The 18405-nt window shown below is 42.8% G+C and overlaps 1 protein-coding gene across 1 annotated transcript in view; it reads right to left on the bottom strand.

Annotated features, from left to right (window-relative positions):
* Window positions 1-455: 455 nt before the first annotated feature.
* Window positions 456-18405, bottom strand: part of LOC134661543 (protein crumbs) — a 136827-nt gene continuing 118877 nt past the window's right edge. Inside the window, exons 38-47 of the mRNA XM_063517675.1 lie at window positions 15951-16066; window positions 14581-14734; window positions 13529-13635; window positions 13190-13377; window positions 12584-12705; window positions 11218-11365; window positions 4399-4501; window positions 3849-4029; window positions 952-1193; window positions 456-533 (exon numbers count right to left, since the gene is read on the bottom strand). Coding sequence (XP_063373745.1) covers window positions 954-1193; window positions 3849-4029; window positions 4399-4501; window positions 11218-11365; window positions 12584-12705; window positions 13190-13377; window positions 13529-13635; window positions 14581-14734; window positions 15951-16066 — 1359 coding nt within the window. The 3' untranslated portion in view covers window positions 456-533; window positions 952-953. The remainder of the gene's footprint in view (window positions 534-951; window positions 1194-3848; window positions 4030-4398; window positions 4502-11217; window positions 11366-12583; window positions 12706-13189; window positions 13378-13528; window positions 13636-14580; window positions 14735-15950; window positions 16067-18405) is intronic.

Raw genomic sequence — 18405 nt, 5'->3', positions numbered from 1 at the left:
TTTAAGTACTATGGAAACCTTAATACTGTTACTATTGAACTTTCTACTGGAAATAGTAAAAATATTATTTACCTACCTCTTGCTCTGTTACATCACATCTTTAAAGACACATTTTTTTTCGCACCCTTTTTTTAAGTTTTCTCTATCTATTACTATATTTTCTTATATTTAAACGATAATTTCATTTAAATATCTCAATTATGACAAAAATCTGAAAATAATTTAGCATTTTAATCGTGTATACTAATAGTTCAGTCACATTTTTTAAATTCATAGTCATAATAATACAATTTAAGTATATCTACAAAAATGGGAATGTAGCATTGTATACAATTCCGCTGAACCTGACTTTAATTACCTTAACCGACAACAATACATTGCACGTCCATGTTTATATTGTCAGATATGATATGATAGTCACATAATAGATTAAGAATTATAAAGTTTGGTCAGCGGATGCCGGGTCGCGGAGTAACACCCCGCACAGGTACTTGGCGTTTGTGTGGCGAGCGGACACCGCTCGGGGCTCGGACCTGGATCAATTATTGACACCTCTTAGTTAACTCTTTGAACGCCACGCTTATCGTGCGCGGCGCGTCATCGTGAACCTTGTCGGAATGCACGAAGGTCTATATTGGGCTGTAGCCGTGCGATGTAAGATAATTACCCTACAAAAACATATTTATGTGAACTGAGAGCCAAGTTCAATATATAGAATAAATATGCGTCGTGGTACGTTTATGAAATTTTGTATTCTAGACAAGCTAAGGTGCTTGAGTAAACGTGCCAATTTTCATGTGTGTAGATTAAATAGGTTTTAATTTGTGAAGGGATCAAAAGTAGCTCAAAATGGTTTGTGTAATATTACACAAGGTTGTTGCGTCACCAGTTCCTTTTTATTTGAACTCTGCTGGACACGGTACTAGATGTGATATTTGAATAGGTACATACGTTTATATGAGCCGTTCCTCTGGGGGCGGTTTGAGCGCGTGGTGCATCATCTCCGCCCTCGGGTTGCAGTACTCCTGGCCCGACGGGCTGTAGGTGCCCCTGGTGGCGCGCTTGCGCCGCGCCTGTGCGCAGAGCGCGCCGAGCGCGAGCGCGGCCAGCGCGGCCGCCAGCAGCGCGCACCCCACCGCGATCAGCACCGTCGACGACGTCGAGTCGCTGCCTTCCGATTCAGATGCGACGCTCTGAAGAAAAAAACACCGGTCAAGTGCGAGTTCGTGCAACTCGCGCACCGAGGGTTCCGTGCAAACTTTAAATTTTCCCATGTATGATGTAACTAATCACGTAAGACTTTTGTCGAGAAGTACTTATAGTATGCGTAATTGTGTACAGCGCCATCTAATCACAAAATAAGTAATAGTACCTACTACCGTACAGGACACTTCCTACAAAACCGAAGTTTGACATCGATTCAGGGTCGAATCATGATATCCCTTTCTAACTTATGGCACTATCCCTTCCTAACTTATGGCACATATCCCTTTCGGCTATTTAGGGTTGTCAAAATTCAAGTCATTATCTTATCTGTGGTCGTGCATGCAAAGCAAAGCACACACTACTAGTCCTACACCCACCTGCTGCGAGCAGTTCTTGCCGGCCCAGCCGTCGATGCACTCGCAGGTGTGGTCGACCACGTCGCTGCAGCGCTGCGTGCAGCCGCCGCCGTGCTCGCAGGGACCCGTGTCGTTGCCCACAGGTGGCACACACTACTAGTCCTACACCCACCTGCTGCGAGCAGTTCTTGCCGGCCCAGCCGTCGATGCACTCGCAGGTGTGGTCGACCACGTCGCTGCAGCGCTGCGTGCAGCCGCCGCCGTGCTCGCAGGGACCCGTGTCGTGGCCCACAGGTGGCACACACTACTAGTCCTACACCCACCTGCTGCGAGCAGTTCTTGCCGGCCCAGCCGTCGATGCACTCGCAGGTGTGGTCGACCACGTCGCTGCAGCGCTGCGTGGAGCCGCCGCCGTGCTCGCAGGGACCCGTGTCGTGGCCCACAGGTGGCACACACTACTAGTCCTACACCCACCTGCTGCGAGCAGTTCTTGCCGGCCCAGCCGTCGATGCACTCGCAGGTGTGGTCGACCACGTCGCTGCAGCGCTGCGTGCAGCCGCCGCCGTGCTCGCAGGGACCCGTGTCGTGGCCCACAGGTGGCACACACTACTAGTCCTACACCCACCTGCTGCGAGCAGTTCTTGCCGGCCCAGCCGTCGATGCACTCGCAGGTGTGGTCGACCACGTCGCTGCAGCGCTGCGTGCAGCCGCCGCCGTGCTCGCAGGGACCCGTGTCGTGGCCCACAGGTGGCACACACTACTAGTCCTACACCCACCTGCTGCGAGCAGTTCTTGCCGGCCCAGCCGTCGATGCACTCGCAGGTGTGGTCGACCACGTCGCTGCAGCGCTGCGTGCAGCCGCCGCCGTGCTCGCAGGGACCCGTGTCGTGGCCCACAGGTGGCACACACTACTAGTCCTACACCCACCTGCTGCGAGCAGTTCTTGCCGGCCCAGCCGTCGATGCACTCGCAGGTGTGGTCGACCACGTCGCTGCAGCGCTGCGTGCAGCCGCCGCCGTGCTCGCAGGGACCCGTGTCGTGGCCCACAGGTGGCACACACTACTAGTCCTACACCCACCTGCTGCGAGCAGTTCTTGCCGGCCCAGCCGTCGATGCACTCGCAGGTGTGGTCGACCACGTCGCTGCAGCGCTGCGTGCAGCCGCCGCCGTGCTCGCAGGGACCCGTGTCGTTGCCCACAGGTGGCACACACTACTAGTCCTACACCCACCTGCTGCGAGCAGTTCTTGCCGGCCCAGCCGTCGATGCACTCGCAGGTGTGGTCGACCACGTCGCTGCAGCGCTGCGTGCAGCCGCCGCCGTGCTCGCAGGGACCCGTGTCGTGGCCCACAGGTGGCACACACTACTAGTCCTACACCCACCTGCTGCGAGCAGTTCTTGCCGGCCCAGCCGTCGATGCACTCGCAGGTGTGGTCGACCACGTCGCTGCAGCGCTGCGTGCAGCCGCCGCCGTGCTCGCAGGGACCCGTGTCGTGGCCCACAGGTGGCACACACTACTAGTCCTACACCCACCTGCTGCGAGCAGTTCTTGCCGGCCCAGCCGTCGATGCACTCGCAGGTGTGGTCGACCACGTCGCTGCAGCGCTGCGTGCAGCCGCCGCCGTGCTCGCAGGGACCCGTGTCGTGGCCCACAGGTGGCACACACTACTAGTCCTACACCCACCTGCTGCGAGCAGTTCTTGCCGGCCCAGCCGTCGATGCACTCGCAGGTGTGGTCGACCACGTCGCTGCAGCGCTGCGTGCAGCCGCCGCCGTGCTCGCAGGGACCCGTGTCGTGGCCCACAGGTGGCACACACTACTAGTCCTACACCCACCTGCTGCGAGCAGTTCTTGCCGGCCCAGCCGTCGATGCACTCGCAGGTGTGGTCGACCACGTCGCTGCAGCGCTGCGTGCAGCCGCCGCCGTGCTCGCAGGGACCCGTGTCGTGGCCCACAGGTGGCACACACTACTAGTCCTACACCCACCTGCTGCGAGCAGTTCTTGCCGGCCCAGCCGTCGATGCACTCGCAGGTGTGGTCGACCACGTCGCTGCAGCGCTGCGTGCAGCCGCCGCCGTGCTCGCAGGGACCCGTGTCGTGGCCCACAGGTGGCACACACTACTAGTCCTACACCCACCTGCTGCGAGCAGTTCTTGCCGGCCCAGCCGTCGATGCACTCGCAGGTGTGGTCGACCACGTCGCTGCAGCGCTGCGTGCAGCCGCCGCCGTGCTCGCAGGGACCCGTGTCGTGGCCCACAGGTGGCACACACTACTAGTCCTACACCCACCTGCTGCGAGCAGTTCTTGCCGGCCCAGCCGTCGATGCACTCGCAGGTGTGGTCGACCACGTCGCTGCAGCGCTGCGTGCAGCCGCCGCCGTGCTCGCAGGGACCCGTGTCGTTGCCCGCCGGGTAGCACGGGTCGGCCAGGGCGCACTCGTGGCCGCATTTGCCGCGCTCGCATTGACATCTAAACATTCACATTCAAATATTACATTTTCTGATGTTTCTTCGTTGAATCAGTCGCAGTACCTATTCGGAAAAAAATTTACGTGGGTAATGAAAAATCAAAGTATGCAAGTAGGTACTTAGATCTAAGAGCTTCGAGAAATCTTGTTAAATAAATATAAACCCGAAAACGCACGAGAATAGAGTCGTGTTTACATATTTGTAAGATTATTTTTCGCTCCGACCCTACATGCGTTTCATCGATGTATGATTGTCATCTTGGCTAGGCCCCCTGTCCGGCCTGTGGTCGTGTTTGCTTACACAGCCATGAAAAACGTAACCGTGACACTTCTTGTATAGTCTGTAATAGAGAATTAAAATGATGACTCACATGTAGGAGCCGGGTAGGTTGACGCACGTGCCCGTGGGGCCGCAGCTCACGCTGTCCTTGTCGCACTCGTTCACGTCGGCCTCGCAGTGGAGGCCTGTCCACGCTGCAAGACAATAATAATTATTAATAACACTTTAAACGACAGGCGCCATGCCATAATGCCTGCAGTATATTGCAATTTTTTTACCGCAGCTAGATTTTCGATCTAAAGGCTAGAACACACCGGCTGCGACTATGCGTAGACGTCCACGTGCGCTAAAATGTTCGACCCGTGCGGTGCGTCGTCTCTCATAAGGATCCGTATATTACGACGCGCACGTGCACGTCTACGCACACGCATCCGGTGTGCACAGGCCTTAAGAGTTACCATGATGCAGAGACCTAAAAATGTATTAGCTTATCTTGCGTTAAGGTGCAGTGGGTTCAGCCAGCAGATTTTTTTTTAAATCGTAGCGCTTTTTAGACCATAATACGGTTGCTAAAGCTCTAAGTAGCTAGCTCTAGTAACTTCATTGATTCGAAACCGGATTAAAACTTTCGCTTGAAAGAAAATAATCACTCAGAATCACAATTTGTAACTATTTTTGCACAAAAGGTATTAATATGAAAATTGCTTCTAAAATGCGTATTAGGTAATGTTCTTTTTGATCAAACTCATCGATGACTATTTTTTGTTAAAAAGTACAAGTGAGGTGTTATTACTGAATGTCATTATTAGCCCCCGACGCACGATGCGGGTTTTTCACGTGAAAGCGAGTTTCCTTGCGGTGGTGCTTAGCTATGTTTGATACAAATCGATCCAGCATTTTGAAGAGTGTCCGTTTTTTTCCAAAATTACGTGAGGCATTTTTGGTTGAATAATTTTACGGTTTAGACTCACTTGTACCGCAGTACGCGATACACCGCCGTCGTGAACGTTGCTCGCACTGTTAGTGCTTGAGAAAGGAGACCTAGGCTCTCCGAAACATGTCGCGCGAGTGACTTAAAACAAGTGAGTCTAAACCGTAAAATTATTCAATGTTAGTATGTCTCACAACAGTTTAAATTCGATTAGGCACTTTTGGCATAAAATAGTCATAATACGTGGAGGTTTAAAAAAATACCCACCGCCTCCGTAAGGTTAGTACGTCTTTCGTCGGGAACTGTACACGTTTTTATAACAAAGTTCCCACTGATATAGCGAATTTACCACTTAACAAATTTAAGTCACACATTAAGCGCTCCTTGTTGAGTAAGGCGTACTACACTGTAAATGATTTTATAGATGATAGAGATGCCTTTAAGCCGGCAGCTTGATTTCGATAGTATAATAAGAGTTAATATGTATTGTTTTTCTTTTCTTTTTTTTTCTTTTCATTGTGAATTAATCATGCTAGTCTCCAGTAGAATTGACACATGATACCATCATGTTCTCGATTAATTAGGTATATTGTTTATATTGCTTAATTTAATTTTAGTTTTTGACACTTGGAGACCTTATACATCTCTAAGTTTTAATTTTATTTTTAATTTGTTTGTACATATTTATATTTTTAATGATTCTGACACTTGAGAGACCTATACATCTCTTAGTCAATATAGGGCATTTTGCTTAGTAATTATGTGAAGATATACCGTTTTTCATGTAACATACAAGAACAAAATGTTGTGTCTCACAGCTATACGTTATTACAATTTAAATATTAATATGGCCCGGCAGCTTGAATATGTCATGCTCGCTTAAAAGTCTTTGCTTACGGTGGCGTTGTTGATCGGGTCGCCACTTTCCCGAATGAAGGTTGAGAGAGGCGATGGCTGAGATACGCGTCATACTCGTGAACGGGTGCTGTTTGTGGAGACTGGTCTATTTAAGCTAACACGAGCTATTATATTTAGTAACTTTATTTTTGAGTATAATTACATGGACACACCTCATTCGGTTCTCGTATGCTATTTTATTTTTACTATCATTTTCTTTAATTTAATGAATGTTTTAATTAGGTATACAGGATTTTGACTCTTGGAGACCCTATACATCTCTAAGGATAATTTGATTAACTACTATATATTTTAATCTTTTAGTTATGATGACACTTAGAGACATTTACATCTCTAAATAATTTTAGATTATAGTTTTTGTATCTTTGTGTTTTTTTTTTTCAATACTATTGTTATTGCGTTTTCTGTAATTCGACATTTAGAGGCTTTATACATCTCTATGTTAGTTTGATTTGATATTTACGGCTTAGTTGTATTTTATAATTATTGATGTGTTTTTTTTTGCTGTATGTAAATTCCATATTGACGTGTAAAAGTGCCCTTGTGGCCTATTTGCTGAATAAATGTTGATATTTGATATTTGATATTTGAATACTTTAATAGTTATAAGTATATGACATGTATAAATATATGTATAAGATTCTATACTGTACCTATAAGACCCGCGACTAGCACAGCCTGCCACATATTATTCGCATTTCATCGCAATGCACTCCCACGAGATAAGATATTGTTTGTCACTACACAAGCACACACACGCGTAGGCACACACGCACACACGCAGGTACACACATACACACACAGTTTCTTCTATCTAGTTAATTAGGCATCTTCAATTCACGTCCTTATTTTTTCTGCTAGAAACTTCATATTTTTATATCTTTATAATATTTGTTCTGTCACCAAAAATACCACTTAGTATTTCACAAAATTCATATTAAAAAAAAAACTCTCACTACTCTTAACTATTTCAATCGCAAAGACGACAATGACTAATAATTAATCATACTAAAGCAACACAACATTCGTTCACTACTGCACAATCGAGTCCATAACAAAACAATTTACCACTGGACTGTAAACAATTACATTCAAATAATTAAATATCAATCATCATACATATGACTTGGAATTTTGCTCTGAAATGTAAAGTAATTCTTGTTACTAGCGCCACTAGTCTTTGCTATAGTGATACTCTAATAAATTCTGTATGACTCGGATCGTACGCTGTTTCTCAAACTGTTTAGAGGCTCTAGTGATGTACTTGAATATAGTTTCAGTATTTCATCCTAGTAAATATACCCCTCGCATCGAATGATCTCGTCTCTGAGTTCTTTCAAGTTTGATTTGATTGGCTTAATTTAAAAAATAATTAAGATATATGTTTTTACAGTATTTCTTTTTTACTTAAATTTTTAATTTCTAAAGAAATGTTTACAAGTTTTTTACGTGACAGCTACTCCATATAAAAACCGGCCAAGTGCGAGTCGGACTCGCCCATGAAGGGTTCCGTATTTAGGCGATTTATGACGTATAAAAAAAAACTACTTACTATATCTCGTTCAAACCAATTTTCGGTGGAAGTTTACATGGTAATGTACATCATATATTTTTTTTAGTTTTATCATTCTCTTATTTTAGAAGTTACGGGGGGGGGGGGGACACACATTTTACCACTTTGGAAGTGTCTCTCGCGCAAACTATTCAGTTTAGAAAAAAATGATATTAGAAACCTCAATATCATTTTTGAAGACCTATCCATAGATACCCCACACGTATGGGTTTGATGAAAAAAAAAATTTGAGTTTCAGTTCGAAGTATGGGGAACCCCAAAAATTTATTGTTTTTTTTCTATTTTTGTGTGAAAATCTTAATGCGGTTCATAGAATACATCTACTTACCAAGTTTCAACAGTATAGTTTTTATAGTTTCGGAGAAAAGTGGCTGTGACATACGGACGGACAGACAGACGGACAGACGGACAGACAGACAGACAGACATGACGAATCTATAAGGGTTCCGTTTTTTGCCATTTGGCTACGGAACCCTAAAAATGAACTGTCATCGGGACCATGATTCGACGCGCGATTGTTTCAGTCGACTGCGTACACTACTTTCAAACGTATCCCAATGAACCTTATAACAAAAAAAAACTTATCAACTGTAAATTGAACAAAAACATAAGAAAAATGTTGAGTTAAAAAATTGAAACAGATTGAGCACATCCCTAAGGAAACCGCAGGTAATCTGGACTCTGGATGCGCAAGCGACGCGTCACACACGTGGGTATATAGCGGCACGTTAGGAGGAAAATGACTAATTAAGGATAATGTGTGATGACGCATTAGTCGTTTCGGCGCCTTGAGCGACTACGAAATCTATGCTTGGTATTGATTTCAAATATATTTGGAAATGTACTTTACTTAACGACTGTACTTTTTCAAACCACCTGTCTGACCTAGTCGGACCCTGAGTATGAAGCCGATGGTGCTGGGTTCGAATCCCGGTAAGGGCGTTTAATTTGTGTGGTGATCAAAGATATTTAAGTATTACTTAGTAATGGATATTTTCATGCATTTGTATATTGTATATCGTTGCCTGAGTACCCACAACACAAGCCTTCTTGAGCATACTGTGGGGCTAGATCGATTTGTGTAAAATTGTTCTATAATATTTTTTTATTTAATATATTAAATTAAACTATTGTGCGTCGGTAATTTTTTATTAAAAATCTTTTTTCAAAACGTTACTCCATTTTCAGTGGGTTTTATCAGCGTCACAGTTTGAGCGCCGCCGTCCTGTTATCACCGTTATCATTTATCAGCACGGCAGATCGCGCGCGGCGAGATAAGATTTCAACAGCTGACCGAACGTGGGGCGAAACCTCATAACTCCGGCAGATGTAGTGCATAATTGTTTTCCATCGTATTTTCTCGGAAACGTTCGTATTTGTCATGCTACTTCAGTCAACCCGTCCTTTTTGCACCCAGACTGACTGAAATAGCATGAAACGTTCGTACGTTTCCGTGAAAATACAACTGAAAATAATTATGCACTACATCTGTACACCAGTAGCGTTTAGTCTATTGTCAACCTTGCTGCATCATGATAAGGTTTACTTTTAGTGGACTAGTTTAGGTTCAAGTTTCGGCTCCGAAAGATAAGAGAAAAGGAACGCTCCGTGGGAACAAACTCGACCTACGATAGCGTTACGAAGTGGCCACGTTTGTAAACTCACCAATTAGGTCGGTGGCACGAAAGTTGAAAAACGGTCGAAATGATAACCTCCTTTTTTAAAGACGGCTAGTCATCAATCATTTAGTCAGCTTAAATGAACCATAAATTAAAACTAGTGGCTCTGTGAGCTGTAGACCTCGCGAGCATAGCTTATTGGAACCGTGCACGATGACAGCGCCACACAGCGGTTTGATCAATCAACAATACAAAGATTTTAATTTATTAAAAAAAATACGAAGTTTAAGTGAAAAAAAAAATACAAAAAGTTATGTCTTACTGGGGATCGAACCCAGACTTTCTGTGTGCAAACAAAAAAGCGGCCAAGTGCGAGTCGGACTCGCCCATGAAGGGTTCCGTATTTAGGCGATTTATGACGTATAAAAAAAAACTACTTACTAGATCTCGTTCAAACCAATTTTCGGTGGAAGTTTACATGGTAATGTACATCATATATTTTTTTTAGTTTTATCATTCTCTTATTTTAGAAGTTACAGGGGGGGGGGGACACACATTTTACCACTTTGGATGTGTCTCTCGCGCAAACTATTCAGTTTAGAAAAAAATGATATTAGAAACCTCAATATCATTTTTGCAGACCTATCCATAGATACCCCACACGTATGGGTTTGATGAAAAAAAAATTTTTGAGTTTCAGTTCGAAGTATGGGGAACCCCAAAAATTTATTGTTTTTTTTCTATTTTTGTGTGAAAATCTTAATGCGGTTCACAGAATACATCTACTTACCAAGTTTCAACAGTATAGTTCTTATAGTTTCGGAGAAAAGTGGCTGTGACATACGGACGGACAGACAGACGGACAGACGGACAGACGGACAGACGGACAGACAGACAGACATGACGAATCTATAAGGGTTCCGTTTTTTGCCATTTGGCTACGGAACCCTAAAAAGCGATTGTTTACAAAATGCGCCATGATAGTTCTTAGCTAAGTTGACGAAATTCGGCTACTCATTCTCGAGTACAAACTAAATATCTAAATACCGCCTAAACCAGCAATACAATTTTTCTGCATTTTTTGCCATTTACTATGTACATATGTCTCAAAAAGAAAATACTCTTATGATATCGATACGACTATTTGTTTAAGCGCGAGGTATCACAACTCCTCCATTTTTGAAAATTTCCAAAAACGGGATCGACAAAAAAATTTTATTTACTCATAGAATCTGGTCACAAAATTTCACAAGAATCGGTTGAGAATTGTGACCTGTAGAGGAGAACATCCGGACATACAAAAGCAAAATGCCAGAGTCAAAACGTAGACCTTCGCTTACATAGTCAATAATAAGTGGAAGGTAAATAATTTTCGCTAAAAAAAAGAACCAATTTCATAAAAAATAGGTAGTAACATGCCATAAAAGTTTATAATATCATAGAGAAATATAGTAAGACAAGAGTGCTCACTCCATACATCAGTTCAGACTATTAATTTCAGTGTCTACATCTAGCATCGAGTAGCGGAACTATCAGTACTGCTGCTTGACAATAGATGTAGCACCGACCGGAAAGTCTTATGCTGTTGAGATAAGACTTTCCGGTCGGTGCTACATCTATTGTCAAGTGTACTGATAGTTCCGCTACTCGATGCTAGATGCTAATAGTCTTTTTGGTATAAAACTGATGTATGGAGTGAGCACTCTATGTATTTTTTTCTCTATGATAATATGCTTTGTTTGACTGGTAGGGAATGCCTTTTGGCATTAAGTCCGCCATTGGTACATACATAATTGTATATCTTTGTGCAATAAAGTTTAACCAAAAATAAAATAAGTTTATGGTGTTGGTATGGAGGTATGGACTCACCTGGCGGGCAGACACACAGGAACCCGCCTCGCGTGTGCCGGCACGTGCCGCCGTGCAGGCAGCGCTGCGCGCCCCCCTCCGCGCACTCGTCCCTCTCCGTCTCGCAGTGCACGCCCGTGAAGCCGGGGTCGCACGCGCAGGCCGGTACCTAGGATAAATAATATGGGTTACATTTATTTATAAGTTTACTGAATCATTTTTGACGACCGGTCTGGCCTAGTGGGTAGTGACCCTGCCTGTGAAGCCGCGGTCCTGGGTTCGAATCCCAGTAAGGGCATTTATTTGTGCGATGAGCACAGATATTTGTTCCTGAGTCATGGTTGTTTTCTATGTATTTAAGTATTTGTATATTATATATATCGTTGTCTAAGTACCCACAACACAAACCTAGAGCTTACCGTGGGGCTTAGTCAATTTGTGTAAAATGTCCTCTAATATTTATTTATTATTATTTATTTTGCACCACGTCTTACGTGGTTTTAAACCAGCTTTCATGGCGCGGAACACTAGGAGATCTAACTGATCTATCATCGAGAGCTTATAACATGTGTGTAGATAAAGCAATGTGTAATTGTGCATAATTAGGCATTAAAGCACCCGTGTGATGTTTTTATGAAACTCGCTTTCAGCTCGTTTCACAAACGCACAATTATGTAGTTAGCAGTGACATAATCTAACTATTATTGCACAAAAAACAAATAAAGTCGTTAATATTACACTACGATACAAGTGCGAAAAGTAGGAAATACTTTTTCGCACGTGTATTGTACAACGTTTTACAGTACATATGGCCTTTTAAATTTTCGACATACGCACGTATAGTGCTAGTCACCGCACTAGGGCGGTACGGTAAATTAGCACCACATATCTACTGTAATTAGCTTAGGGCGGCCACACATTGAGCCAGTAGTCGCCGTCAGTATACGCGACCGCCAGCGGCACAGTATACTAAGAACAGTAGTGAATCTAAGGCCGCTCGGCAAGTTTTTTACCTACTCTTGCGTTGGCGCTTAGGGTTGTCACTTTTATTTTTAGTTAAAATATTATTTGCGTATTATAAGTAGCACTAGGTTTCTATTTATATAATATAATGAAATGTTCTATCAATTCATAAATGAGGTATAAATTAAGGCCGGTAAGAGCAGGCAAATGCGAGCGTACTCGAATGCGCGCGATCACAGTCGCGGTACGGCCCACACTGCCGCCACCGTATTCCCCCATATATTATGCGAATGTGTGCGTGGCAGCGCGTGCTTACACGGCGCCCGGCGCGCACGCACACATTCAAGCCGGCAGCGGCACATTTATATGAAGATTCACTACTGTTCTTGTACTGTGCCAGCGGTTCAGTCCGACCGCTACGTACCTCCCCGTCGGTGACGCAGGCTCCGTGCTCGCACGGCTGCAGCTCGCAGAACGCGCGCTCGCAGTGCACGCCCACCCAGCCGCTGGAGCACGTGCACGTGTAGTTGTTGCCGCGCGGTGCGTCTGCAACGTGCACACATGCTCACTAATGTCTCAGATTAAATGTATAACCTCGTGAGTCTACATGTACATTAAAATTTACATATTCGTTGCAATCTAATGAAACAAATACAGCAGCATTTCTTTTGTTTGATTGCGTTTTAAAACAAACGAAATTCGTTCCAATTTACTTATAGAATAAGGTTCAAATAAAAAATTGCAAAACTTTTTATGATATGGATCTTACGAGGATAAGGCCGCTAATTGGACCAGGTCAGGCAAATCAAGGCCATTCATACATTGCGTTCGACCAAATGTATGAACGGCATCCAGTCCGCGGGTACGGGTTGTAATGTTTTATAAAACTATCATACACTTGCCATAATGCCATTTAAAAAAAACGGCCTCCATCTTGAATTTCTTAATTTTTGCTGTAATCGGAATGTAAATTAATGAGGATCTGAAAGGTCCTTTAATATAAATCCGTTGTCGTATCATTACACAATACCTGGCACGTCCCTGCACGTGGCGCCGTGCTGGCACGGCTGGTGCGCGCACGTGCGCTCGCGCGGCGTCTCGCAGCGGTCGCCGCGCCACTCGCTCGCGCACGTGCACACGAAGCCGCCCGGCGTGTCCGTGCACGTGCCGCCGTGCTCGCACGGTGTGGACGCGCACTCGTCGATGTCCGTTTCGCAGCTGCGTGAAGGGTGAAATAGATCAATGTAAAATTTATATAAATGTAAACTACTTTAGTTTTTATTGTACTTATCTTTTTCACTCCTTGACGAATTTCGGGATGATCTATTGATTTTAGTTATATAATAAAATGTACCATAAATGCACTTACAATTGTCCGGTAAATCCTTGAGGGCATTCGCAGGTGTAGTTGGCCACGAGATCCCGACACGTTGCTCCGTTCTGGCATTTGTTATGCAAGCACTCGTTTATATCGGTCTGGAAATTATATTTCAATTAGTTTTACACTAAAAATAATGTAATAAATAAACTAGAAATATATATAAAATAAATACCGCGCGCTCACTGACTATGGACGTAGTTATGCACTAACGTTCCAAGTTTACAACCATGAAATGTCATTGAAAGGAATGACTATTGTTTTCGAGTAAAGACCTGTGTACTCCGGATGCATGTGCACGTTGTAATATATGGTTAAAGAAATTTATTTTCTCAAAAAGAAATATAACATTTCACTTAAATAGAGAAAATACAAAATAAATCATAAAATATGAGTGAGCATGCAGCTTATTAACAAATTAATTAATAACAAATAACTAATTAAAACTACAGCGTGTCATTTACGAGACATTACATATAAAAATAGATACACGAACATGCTTACCTATAGTGAAGTTGTATAAGTATATTCTTATAAACATGTGGGTATGTCCAAATTAAATACAAGTTGCTTATTATTTCTCACCAACTACGAAACTGTTGCTAAGTCATTTTACATTTACACTTTAGCCGCATTGCACTCAATATACAGATGATGATTGATGAGAGACGCAGGGTATAGTTTGTAGCTTGCTAATAGACCCCGAAGGCTAATCCTATTGTCTATTGTTAAGAAAAACCGCTCGTGCCACGTGCCACAACCACCTGCATAAAAAATCGGTACTTCGGTTACTGAGTGCCGGCGAGTCGAACGCTACAGAACCAGTCTAAAATGTGTCATCGAGATGCGTAACAAAGGCGCGTTATCGGAGAGCGCACCTACACTGGTTTTTTGAGCGTCGGACTAGCCCGCGCTCAGGTGCCAAATAGAATAATTAGGACCCTTTTTTGCAGGTAAGTAGCACGTGCGGTTTTACTGAACAATAGACAATAGGATAAGCCTTCGGGGTCTACTAGAAAGCTACAAAGTATACCCGGACTGACCTCGCAGTAGTCACCGGAGTAACCTGCGGGACACGCGCACGCGTACGAGGAGCGCACGTCCTCGCAGCGGCCGCCTCGGGCGCAGTCCTGCTCGAGGCACAGCACGCAGCCGATCGTGGTGCCGCCGTCGGCGGTGCCCCACGGCCTGCCGCTTCTGTGCACCACAAATAAGAATAAGAAACCATTTATTGCAACACAAAAAGCATACAGGTTACAAAACATAAGGATTGAAAAAATAAGAATAATTGTGCGGCAAAAGGAACGGGCTCAGCATACGCTGCGTCAGTCATTTCATTACAAATTGCCTGCGCAGCGCTGATTTTCAGTCCGTCCCCTTCACTGAACCACATTCACATATATGCGGGTTAAAAAAAAAATCTAAACAAAAAACCACTACAAAGATCTCTAGTTAAAGTAGGTAATAATGATTAAGTCTTGTTATTGGATAAGTCTTATCTTAATTTTACAGTTTGCAATTTATCAGAAATACTTTTTTAGCAGTTAGAAAAACAAAAAACCGACATTATTATTAGAAGTATGTTAAAAATCGTTTTGCAGGACTATTTTTACTACAAATGAATATAATAAAATACATACTGTTAGAATAGGTACAGTCAGCAGCAGAACTTGCTAAGTGGGCGACATGTTCAAAATTACCAGGACGCAGCATATTGCAAGATATTACAGAGAGAGATTATTACGAACGGAAAATTCACTTTTAATAAGCTGTAAGGCCGCTCTCGTCTGTTGTTTTCACCGGACAATAATAATTGTCCGTGTTAAGCGACGATGTCTTGTCTTCTAAGGTGTACTAACAGACAGCCGACAAGCCGGACGTAGTCGCGTAACACGATCCGCTGTCCGGCGAAAACAACGGCCTAAAGATTATTTACTTATTTATTTAAACTTTATTGCACAAACACAGAAAAATGTACAAACTGAAGATTGTAGGTAGGCCATAGAGAAATATAGTAAGACAAGGGTGCTCACTCCATACATCAGTTCAGACTATTAATTTCAGTGTCTACATCTAGCATCGAGCAGCGGAACTATCAGTACTGCTACTTGACAATAGATGTAGCACCGACCGGAAAGTCTTATGCTGTTGAGATAAGACTTTCCGGTCGGTGCTACATCTATTGTCAAGTAGCAGTACTGATAGTTCCGCTACTCGATGCTAGATGCTAATAGTCTTTTTGGTACTAAAACTGATGTATGGAGTGAGCACTCTATGTATTTTTTTCTCTATGAGGTAGGCTGACTGATTTTTCGTCCCGATTTACTGATTTTGCTGCCTCCGCAGTCGAAATGTAGTAATATAAAAATATCCTTCGAGTGTTAAAAAGTGTCGGGATGTAAAGTGCACTCACATGAGTTCGTAGTGTGGGTGCGCGTCGAGCTTGGCGGCCGCCGAGCCGACAAACAGCTCCTCGTCGGTGAAGAACGGCAGCAGCAGCGCGCCCACGTACACGGCGCCCATGCAGCCCTGGACACAACATCATATATACTGCCACTTCATTTATGGCTCCAAATAGGGAGTATTACCAGGGCAATAATGTGCAATAATGTTTGTGGAGACTGGTCTATTTAAGCTAACACGAGCTATTATATTTAGTAACTTTATTTTTGAGTATAATTACATTGACACACCTCATTCGGTTCTCGTATGCTATTTTATTTTTACTATCATTTTCTTTAATTTAGTGAATGTTTTAATTAGGTATACAGGATTTTGACTCTTGGAGACCCTATACATCTCTAAGGATAATTTGATTAACTACTATATATTGTAATCTTTTAGTTATGATGACACATAGAGACATTTACATCTCTAAATAATTGTAGATTATAGTTTTTGTATCTTTGTGTTTTTTTTTTCAATACTATTGTTATTGCGTTTTTTGTAATTCGACATTTAGAGGCTTTATACATGTCTATGTTAGTTTGATTTGATATTTACGGCTTAGTTGTATTTTATAATTATTGATGTGTTTTTTTTTGCTGTACGTAAATTCCATATTGACGTGTAAAAGTGCCCTTGTGGCCTATTTGCTGAATAAATGTTGATATTTGATATTTGGCCAGCATTATACTATGCTGGGGCCCCTGGGCACATAAGAATTTGGGGCCCTTTTGGAAAGTAAAGAAAGCTAATTTAACTAACATTTTTCTACTATGATCTTCTAATGGGTAATCAATAATACTGTTACTGTCTGTTCTTGGGGGCCCCCTGAGGATGGGGGCCCTGGGCACGGGCCCCGTGTGCCCTTATAGTAAAGACGGTACTAAGTATTACTGCAATGTTCTGCCGCCAGACTGCACCACTAGCACCCATCATACCTAAACCATAGAGTAACGTATAGTATACATACTGTGTCTCAAACTGTTTTTTGACAAGTTTTTACAGACAATAAAATATGACATCGATGCATCAGGCGGTTTGTTTACGAAGGACCTACCGGGAAACGCGAAATCGCAACTCAGCTATCTGCTTCTTTATCGCTCTAATATGCAAGAGTGATAGAGAGGTTAGATAACAAAATTTCGACTCTCTCGTTTGCGGTAGACCCTTAGATTCAGACGGATTGTGGAAGTGGCGCCAGCGAAATGAAAGAATAGGGAATATTATGCCAAAGTCTGCGTAGGGGAGTTTGGCGTAATATTCCCTATTCTTTAATTTCGCTGTCTTGTTTTTTGTCCCCAGAAAATGTGACGGAGTGGAACTTTTTGTATGGGGTGAAATTTAGTTTTATAATTATCTCAAGAGAATTATAATGTTCAGCTAGAAAGAGATGCAATATACATGCACCGATACATGCAGTCATACCTTAAGGCTTTTTACGTTCCAATAGTGGCTAATACTGTATACAGTGACAAATAAATCGTTTTATCTACACACATATCATAAACACTACGATGCGTTCAAATTGTTCAAAAACCGAAAATTACGGCGAGCGTAATGACGGTCGTGACATGCGGTTTCTGAACACATCATATATGTAGAGCTTATAATAAAATATGTTTGTAAATAAAGCAGTGTATGCACCTGTGCATAATTAGGTATTTTAACTCGAGTGATGTTTTTATGAAACTCGCTTTACTCATATTGTAATGCCATTCATTATGTAGCAGTCACATAAACAACTATTAACTTAATTATAAACTAATTCCTAGTTTAGGCACATGTAAACCATCACTATTCTTAAAGTTTTTGATTTATACAAATGTAACCATCAAATACGTGTTTTTTTAATAAATTATGTTTATGTTTTATGTTTATGTATTATTCGTTGGTACAGGTTGGTGCAACGTCAATGAAAGTCTGCAGTCGGAAGCTAACTGTATTATTGATAATGAACTAAAACTACCCTAAACTTAGTAACAATCATACCCTACATTTCTTCCCCCTTATAGATAAATAATTCACACTTCAGTCTTAGCCCTATTTAAGGCATACGTAAGAAATAAGAATAAGGTTTTGTAATAAGAAAATCCTTTCCCTTATTAACTAATACAAGTATATAGGTACTCAATACAACTTATATGCACAACACATGAGTCTGTAATTGATATTATGTTTCTATACATAAATAGGTACAACTTAATACTAGGCAATACTTAAGCAATAAGTGCACACATTTTACTTTCTCATCGGCGCGGCGTCGGCACTGGTTAACGACTATAATGAAAACTTAGGACTAGTATTATTTTAATCTATTAGTTAATAACTATTATGCTATTTATTTATTTATTTACTCTATTCCACCCCCCGTAACCTTTTCTCCCTTCTAAATGCCCTTTTAGCGCGTTCGCTGCTGTCTTCTG

Source organism: Cydia amplana, chromosome Z (assembly GCF_948474715.1).
Source record: "Cydia amplana chromosome Z, ilCydAmpl1.1, whole genome shotgun sequence".
In the NCBI taxonomy this organism is placed as follows: domain Eukaryota; kingdom Metazoa; phylum Arthropoda; class Insecta; order Lepidoptera; family Tortricidae; genus Cydia; species Cydia amplana.
The sequence above is the reverse complement of the archived record's forward strand: the minus strand, read 5'-3'. Positions and strand labels throughout refer to the sequence as shown.